Below are 9715 nucleotides of genomic sequence, written 5' to 3'. Positions count from 1 at the left end.
CTAGCAGTGGTGTCTTATATCCAGGAGTGTCAGTTTATTTTTTTTATTTTTATTTTTTTCTGATGTTTGATCAATAACCTCCCCTTTTGGATCATAGATCATACCCTTGTTTAGATAGCGTTTTCCTTCCTCCTGCTATCTAATACCATACAAGGCAGGATACCACATTTTTATTGATTTACTTATCTGCTCATATTTAAAGCTCAATGTCTTCAAATGTAGGAGATATTAAGCATCATAGATCTAGACGATTTATATGTAGTTGGATCTAATAGTTAATCATCTAAATGACCATGTTGTCTTTATAGAGTACGCCTGGTGGTCGGATAGTTACAAGGTTGGGGAGTTGTATACGTTCTTGCAAAAGTTCCATCCATGATATTTATTACAACCACTGGCTAACTATATGCCTAAAACAAGATCTAGTTGACAAATTTAATATAATGGTAAGACTTACAACAAGTAAGTCTTACCATTACTGATACATCCTTTTTGTACAACCAGATATATGGTTACTAACCTGGGGTACACATTGTTTTCTGTTTTCACCAGAACACAACAACTTCCTAATCAATTGGATCTGCAGCTAATTCCCAGCAGCTGATGTTCGCTGTTTTTAAAGAATTCGAATATTGCTGACGCTTACCATCAATTGCAATCAAAAGTGATCAATTCAAGATAATATGACTTTGGAAGCCATTTCCTTTTAGTGCTGACTTTAGATTGATTGTATTTTTTGTTTTTTTTTTGCAAATATAATTTTTTGCTGTTTTTTCCTCTAGTATTGCTTTGGGGTCCCCCCACACTCCCATGAGGAAGCCTTTTTAGGCGAAAGCATTGGGAAGGGAGACCCTTTCTGATCTTTGTACTTCAGTCTGCTTTTTAGATGTACAAAAAGTGGAATGGTACTGAAAGTGTCATGATATGATCCACATACACATACATACTATTCGAATACTCTTTAAAAAAACATTTTTTTAACATTTTCAATTCAATAAAAATTTACGTTTTACGTTAGAAAGTTTATGAGTGCCTAATAAAAGCCTCTCCTTTTCTTCTTTCTTTTCTATTTTGTCCTTCTTTTGATCATTTAGTAAAACAAAATGATAAACACCCAGTGTGAACTGAGTTTCTCTAGTACACCATATACTGTTATTTGCTTTTAGTTTGATAACCACCCTGTACTTATTGACTCGGCTCTGGAAAATGTGCTAGTCCTGCAATTATTTGAAGGTGCTATTGATCTTCCTGACACTTTGAACTCTGCCTGCCCTCTCTGCATTTCCAAATCTCCTCTAAAACCCAAACTTATGAAATATGAGGCTACCACAGCTGGAGAGAGGAGAGCCTGCAGACAGCATGTTATGCCTTTACATATGCATGGAATTCTCTCCTATTTATAAAATGTTTAATGAGCTTTGTCTCTGGAGAGCAAAATTATACTGGGCTGCTTTAATTCATTTTTAATAAGGTAACATAAGTTGAAGAAAGCCCTTGTTGAGTTGACCTGTGTACCTTTTATACGTCACAATAAGCTTTGCTAATAGGTATTGGGCAAAGATTATGTGCCCATCAAGGAGAGATCTTTTTAACCTTATGTACCATACCTACAGCCACAGCTAAACAAAATCTACTTTATATCAGCACTGGAAGGTGTACTGATAGAGTTTATTGTAGAATAGGTAAGTATCAGAACCCCTTTAAAGTTTTTTCCTGTCGGTTTTGTGGCTGCTAAGTACATTTACCTGCTGTAATTGTCCTGTCAGTCATTCTCATTACGGTAACAGTAGGAAATGTAAGAGTTTATAGCTGTCAACAAAACAAGAGGCAAGGGTCAATTTCTAATGAAAAAACCTATTCCAATGGTAACTGTCTAATTGGGAAAATCCCCTCACTTAGAGATTTCTTTTAACTTCCAATTATCAGGGAATCTCGCCAACAAAACACAGATAGCAAATAATAACAGATAAAAAGGTTTGAATCAGAATGATGGGCACATAGCACTGTTAAAAACAAGGTGGTGAAATGCCAGGAAATAGTGTTCTGTGTTGCTTAGTTACAATGCACATTACATTCGTTTCCAGCTTCATCAACAGATATATGACTGTTAGGAAAATCGAAAAAGCTATAAGATAAGAAAAAGAAAGGTTCTGTTTTAGAGCAGAATGCTTCTTTAAATAGGACCAGTAATGTGTTAGGCTGATTTGTTTCTTGTGAATTCACTGTTATCCTTTACTTGACATAGAAACGTAGAAAGTAAATATCAGCTTGTTTTTCTGTCCCCTCGTGTAACTTATTCTACGTCAGGCAACCAACATAAAAGGATACAGCATAGCCAGGCATGCCAGCCCAGATCAAGTGTAAAAAACTCCCCAGGCAAATGCAAAACATCTTGGCTGCACCAGTAGGAAGGTGGCTATGTTCTTGACAAATGTTTAGAAATAAAATGACACATACAGTTGTTGCCAGAGCCAGTTTTACTGTACGCACATGTTATTTTAATAATAGCTTGGGCAAACTGTGATCAATTTTAATTTTCATCATTATCAAATTTGTGCTATAAGGTAAACATGTCAAGATTTTTATGTGCTGGATTGTTTTGTCATTTCATAAAGGTTGTACTATTTTGGTCAAAGAGCACAAGCAAATTAAAGGGGCAATGTCAAATGTCAATAAATGGTATCTAAGCCTATAATTATTTTCTTTTTTGCTACACCCTCACTGGGCACTTTATTAGATTTGCCATAAACCTTTGCGTTAAAGATTCAACAAGGTGCTTGAAAGATTCTTTAAGGATTTTGGTTGAACTTAACACGATAGCATCATACATTTGCTGCAGATTTGTTGGCTGCATATCCGAAGGTGCAAAGGGATTGAGATCTGGTAACTGTGGAAGCCATCTGTGATTAATCATTAATCATTATTAGATTGTAAGCTCTTCGGGGCAGGGTCCTCTCCTCCTGTATCACTGTCTGTATTAGTCTGTCATTTGCAATGCCTATTTAATGTACAGCGCTGCTTAATATGTTGGCGCTATATAAATCCTGTTTAATAATAATAATAATAATAATCTGTGTACAGTGAACTCATTGTCATGTTCAAGAAACTAATTTAAGATGATTTGGGCTTGATGACATAGATTATCTTGCTGGAGGTAGCCATCGGAAGTTGGGTACATTGTAGTCATTAGGGGTTGGATATGGCCAGCAACAATACTAAAGTAGACCATGCATTGATGCTCATTTGGTACTAAGGGACCCAAAGTGTGCCTAGAAAATATCCAACATAACTAATGAGATATGAGATATCTGAGTTACTGTTGCCTTTCTATCAGCTTGAAACAGTTTGGCCATTCTCTTCTGACCTGTGGCATCAAAAAAGCAGACTAGCCCATCGATCATTAACAAACATGACAACTTCAAAGTTCTTAAATTACCTTTTTCATTCTGATGCTTGGTTTCAATGTCACAGGTTGTCTTGGCAATTTTTACACGCCTAAATTCATTGAGTTGCCAAGACAGTTGCTGTCATATGATTTTCATCATTTGCATCTACAAGCTGTTAATCATGTATACCTAACAAAGTGGCCAGTAAGTGTATATGCCTACTTTACAAAATAAATTATGCATATAGATATATTCTAGGGCCAAGGATTTTCACAGTCTTTTCAAACGATCAGCAGGGCTGGCATCTAAGACATGTTGTATTGTAGTCCCCTGTAGTCTCTGTTGTATTTGTAATCGCATATAGGACAAGTATTGTGTTCTGATATTGTGCATGTTACTGTACTGCAATATTCCCTAAATATCAGTTATATTGTGAACTAACCATTACAAAGTATTTAAATATAGATCAAAGATTTTTGATAGATAAATTGCAAAGTGCCAAATGTGTAAACTTGACTACTCTAGATTGTGTACAATTGTACATTTATTCTATCTTCCTATCCAAATAGCTGTTCATAGACCAGATATAACATATTAGTAAGTTGTATTTATGAAAGTCATTCATTTAACAGACTACATTTACAGTACATTAGACTGTTAGTTATTACTAGTGCAGGACACAGTATTTACAGAGTACAAGATGTCCTAGTTTCTTTTCCAGTCATTGTTCTCTTGAATAAATCAGAATGTTAGACCTGTAGGTTAAAGTCTTGCATTTTATTGATGGAATTTTAAATTAAAATAGTTCATTTATTCCTTCAACATCTTGTCATAGTGACATGAGACCTGCTGTATGGCCCTTGGCTTCTATATAGCCTTTCCAATGTCACATCCAATTATCCAGTCAACCTAACAGATACATTACACAGAGGGAGCAACTTTGATTCAGGTTCATTGTAAAGCTTAGAGAAGCCCTAAATTTGCAAGGCTTCCTTAGTTGTGTTATACATCATGCCTGATTTGTTCTTCAGATTTGCGTCACAGCATGCAACAACATATCATCTCTCTTCCTACACTATACCTAATGGGTAGCTAGAGTTATAGTATTTTCGGCCAACCTCCGTCTTCAGGTGTATGTATACCCTAACAACAAACTTCTCTTTTTTTTAAAAAAAAACTGTTAAATCAAAACTAAACTTCCACTTTTAAAAATCTGGAATCAGACAGGGCTTTTTTTTTTGCAAAAAGGGACAACTGAATCATTCTTACCTGCCTGATAGCATGCTCAGCTCAGCATTAATTGTCAGGGTGCCCAGTACATTCTAGTTTACCCTGCAGCTACAGTGACTAAATGAATTCCCGAACTCCTGTTTGTGCAGGAGTTACATCACCCCCACCTGGCCAAGCAAGATGGCCAAAGATCAATTCAAGGAAAAGAAGCAGGAAGCAGATCACAGTGCCTACAACGAAATGCACACTGGGAATTATAAAAAGTGTTAGTTTCACTTTATTTAAGGGACCCTGCTTGGGGGGGGGGTACCGGCAAGGGCCGCGGGGCATGTCCCCTGTATGGATCACAGGCTTAGCGCGGTAGGCGGGTTGTGTCTCTGGACACAATCCACCCACTCTCCCATCGCAGGCTCAGAGTGGGTGGGTTCGGTCATCATGACTTCACTCTGGGGGAATTTTCTTCACCTTTAAGTGACACACGGCTGCCCATGCATGTGCGGTTCGTAAATGAATGCGGAGTCCGTAAAGTTAGTGGTCCGTGAGCTCCAAAATGTTGGCAACCACTGCTCTAAACCATTAGGAAAGGTGTTTAGAAACACTTGGAAAAAGTTTTTAAAAGTGGTCCTATTCAGGCCTATGGAAGCAGTTGAGCTGCAGACCTTGGCTTAAGACCAGACTTTGGCTTTAGAGACGCCCAGGCTTTTTAAAACTTGAATGTTGACTCTCCCATTACTGTCATATTTTCAGTTAGGTTCAACATTCAAAGTATAAATACACTTTTATCTAAAAAAAATGCAAACAAGTTTGTTTTTTTCTAACTGAATAAGCATAAGTCACAAAATGGCAGTTGAAGGTTTGAAACAAGTTGGCTGTTTGCTTTTTCTGCAAACTTTTATTGAAATTCAGGCTAACTTTTAAGGACCCAATATGTGACGTCTGACCCTTCCATTTTTTAAATTTAAATTTAAAAATAAAGAATAAAAAACTGCTAAGTTGGGATTCTGTGAACATAAAAAAATGTTTGTCAAACTCTTCAAGAACTGAACCCAAGTACTTTTACTAACAGGCATTGGAAAGCTCCTCCTAATATACACAAACCTGTGTATGAGTTCAGAGATGGGAAGCTGTACAATCCTTCCATTTGTGGTTTCTGCAATTAGCCCTTTGGAGAATTGGTGTAATACAGCTTCTATCTTAAGTCATTTGTGAGAGCAAAAAGATGACCTCTGTAGATCCACATTGATAGCCCCGTGCAACTGTTTCTAATTTTGCACTATATTCAAGGCATCTGTATTCCAACACATATAGAACTTAAACACGAGGACCCACCGATTGTTGTTTTGGACTGTAAAATGTTTAAATAGTATTCCTGAAAGCCTTTATGATCTGTTTTTTTTCCCCAATGTTTGCATTGCCATGATTAACTAAACAAAATCTAAATTTAGACTACTTAGTATACATTCTTAGCATTTTTTTACTATTTCATTCATGGTAATCCATAACATAATGAAATCGGGTGAAAGACACTTTTTGAAGTTAATATTATATGATATACATTTGTAGAATGACTTTGATGTTTCTTTAAACTTTGTTGCAGTTTATAGTCCTATATATGATTCATTTAGGTATGTGAAGCTTTTTCTGCAGTATAATATTTAGTGTTTCTTTGTTTTTCTAGGACTATACACTCACAATGTATTTTCAGCAATCATGGAGAGACAAACGACTTTCCTATTCAGGAATCCCGCTGAACCTCACACTGGACAACAGGGTCGCTGATCAGCTGTGGGTGCCTGACACATACTTTCTTAATGATAAAAGGTCATTTGTTCATGGGGTTACCGTTAAAAACAGAATGATTCGACTTCATCCGGATGGAACTGTTCTTTATGGGCTGAGGTAAGAAAAATACATTTTTTACTGTTAGACACTATATATATATATATATATATATATATATATATATATACAGTACTTTCCACAGCAGCATTTTCAAAGATTTGATTTGGGGACCACAAATGGTGCATGTCTTTAAAATGAAATATATGTCCTTACAAATTACTCCACTAAGATTCCAGTTTTATAACAAAACTCAAGTCCAATTACAGAAGTGAATACTTTCATTAAAATACCTTTTTACTTTTATGTGGTGTTCAAGTATCAGTCAGTCACAAGTAAAAAAATAGTACCTTTGTTACTGTTTAAATGTAATTGAATGAACCAAACTATGGAGATCAAGACCTGACCCAGATCAGACTAATTCATCGATTGGAGATATACTTGAAAAAGAGAAAAAATATTTATTGTTTGATTTGTATGTTTTTAACAGATTCCAATTTTAAAGTAGTAATCCACTTTTTGATTATAGAAGGATTGTGTTGTGTTGTATAGTGATGTTAATAATTTATTTCACCAGGAAGTCTGAAATACGGGACATATATAAGGTTTCAACTGGAGGATAACCAAAAAGTTTTAAACACATTCAGAATCTTGGGTGTCTGGATCCCTAAAGTAAATGCATGTTTTGCCTGTGTAGGATGAAGCAAGATCTATTTTTCACTTTTTCCAGCAACATATGCTTACCTTCCTGTTACTCTCCCACAGGTCCATTCTTTTGCTAGAAATGAAATGATGGTTCGGTGTAACCCGTGTAAATACAGTCATAACTCACACAGTATTAAGGACTCCCTTTATCATTGCACTGGCTAATCTGATAACCCTGACTTTAACTGGTCTAAAATATTTGTGCACTCAAGATCCTAATCACACCACCATGTATAGACCACAGCCAGTGATGGACCAGGTGCAAGCCCTCTGCAAGACAAAGTTTTGAGCCACCCTTCCCACTTTCTGACAAGCAAAAACCCACCGTCAACACTTCTTTCTTTGTTGATAGCTTCATAGACAAAAACCATGCCCGGGTCTATTTGACAGTGGCACCTATCTGACCTACATCTAGTATATACAGACCCTTAAGTTCTAGGGCAGCTGCATAGCCTGCACAAAATGGTATGTGTACCCCTGACCACATGAAAGTAATGCTGATATGACAGAAGTGACCTTAAGTTTTTCAAATGCAAAGAGTGAGTCTTAACAATTTTATTTTGTGCCAGCAAGGATTTATTGGGGCAGTCTATCGTGTATAACAATAAGGTCTCTGACATGGACAGTTTTTTAAAGCAGTATAGTATACAGCTCACCAGCAACAGGTTTACTAAGAAAAAAGAACACACTAAAATGTTCCTGCAGCAGGATGAGCCAGGAGTTGCCCCACCATTGCTCTATCCCTGGAGATAAAGATTTTGCAGCATTTCAGGCACTGTGGTAGCAATGCACTAATAATGGGTAAGTGTGTTATTCAACAATTCTCCTGATGAAGTTGAATATGGGTTACAAATGACAAACTTACTAGACAAGTACAACCAATGACACAGGAGGAGAGGAGTTAGGGGTGGTACCGCCACTGAACACAGAAGCCAACTGGGATGCAATGTACTTTTTAATTTTGTAAATGATTCCCATAGAAATCTATTCCAAGGTACACTCAAAAGCCAAGCCTGTAGTGAATGAAACCTCAGGAAGTTTGGACATCAATACTGTTGACAGTCAGCTATGTTTGCAAATGCATGAAAAATTCTTTTTAGCTAAATTATTAAAGAAAATCCTTTTTTATAGGAAATTTTATCTGCCAATCATTTTTCAACATATGAACAAATATTACCAAAAAAAGTATGTTCTTTGAAGAAGGTAAACTACAAAGTCTTCATGTAACTGGTAGATGAGTCATGTGATGTCCTCGCTAGATGCAAATTACAGTTTAAGTTATGTACCAGCTGAAGTTACAGAAGATAAACGCAATCAAATTCATTATAATTTGCATAAAGAAGTAAAGGAGGAAATCAAATGTAAAAAGCATTAAGCATAATTTTCGCTGGCAATTTCAAGAGGTGCTTCAGCTAAAAAAAGAAAATATTTCTGTCTGCTGTGAGACCAATGAATCTGTCCTCTTAATCAGTCAAATTCTTGGAACGTTGAGATTGCCAGCACGGTGCATCATAGAAGTGATTTAACACTAGTTTTCTATGATGTTTTAAGATGGATATGCTGAGCTTAAGTGGGTATAAGTATCTGATTTAAATTATTACAGAGCTGTACACTTGATATTTGCCAAAAATAATGAAAGCTGGCATGAATGAGAGTTGAGGTGTTAAGTGTAGAATGTCATTGTAACAGCAGTTAGTATTCTGCTAAAAAGTTATATAGAAACTTAAAGCATGCCACGTATTAAAAGTGATGATAAATAATTAGACAATATGCAGTAAGTCCTTTCTAAATGTCCCCCCTTTTTAAAAAAATGTTCCTCTTTGTACACTTCAATATATGTGTCTTCATTATGTCTGGTAAAAAAAAAATTACTTTTGTATGGCAATATACTTTATTTTATATATATATATATATATATATATATATTACTATATAAACACCACCCCTGTGCACAGCATGGATATTCTTTGCTTCTGCTCTTGCACAAGCATCTAACTTATATTGCCTATGTGTTCATGTCGTATCATAGAATGTGCAATAATCCATAGCCTACCACAATATATCTTTTCTTAATAACTGATATTTTTTTGCTTACTGTCATATTAAATATATATATGAATATAATAAAATGTAAATGAACATGCAAAAGAATATTGCACCTTATGAAGTTGGTTTAGAGACATATCCTAGCACATATCCAATGTAAACACAAGGCATCCACAAGTATAAGAGATCACAGCAGTAAAGTTTTGGTGATCAATTTGGCCAATTCATGCGGTACATAAAATTGTCAGGGCTGAAATCAACAAGACCGTGACATAAAAAAAAGATGAAATTATAGAAGTGTAATAAATTGGGCGACAATGGAGTTGATTTCCTACAGACAATTAGACTGTTCACAAAATGTATTATCAGTGATATAAGGGATACTTCACTTAGCTAAGTGATTGTGGTGAAAATCCACAGAATACTGAAGATAGCAGAGCTTAATCTCAGTTAATAAACCTTGAGAAAATGAGGACCTGAATGTCCCTGCTCCAAAAGCCCAATATGTA

At 35.8% G+C, this 9715-nt stretch overlaps 1 protein-coding gene across 2 annotated transcripts in view; it reads left to right on the top strand.

The window, feature by feature from the left end:
• GABRB1 (gamma-aminobutyric acid type A receptor subunit beta1) overlaps positions 1-9715 on the top strand; it is a 229613-nt gene that overhangs the window by 87672 nt on the left and 132226 nt on the right. For both annotated transcript variants that reach the window (XM_072406261.1, XM_072406260.1), the window contains one exon: positions 6295-6515. In XM_072406261.1, the coding sequence (XP_072262362.1) occupies positions 6295-6515 (221 nt within the window). The remainder of the gene's footprint in view (positions 1-6294; positions 6516-9715) is intronic.

Source organism: Pyxicephalus adspersus, chromosome 3 (assembly GCF_032062135.1).
Source record: "Pyxicephalus adspersus chromosome 3, UCB_Pads_2.0, whole genome shotgun sequence".
NCBI lineage: Eukaryota > Metazoa > Chordata > Amphibia > Anura > Pyxicephalidae > Pyxicephalus > Pyxicephalus adspersus.
This window is presented reverse-complemented; position numbering and strand designations above follow the sequence as displayed.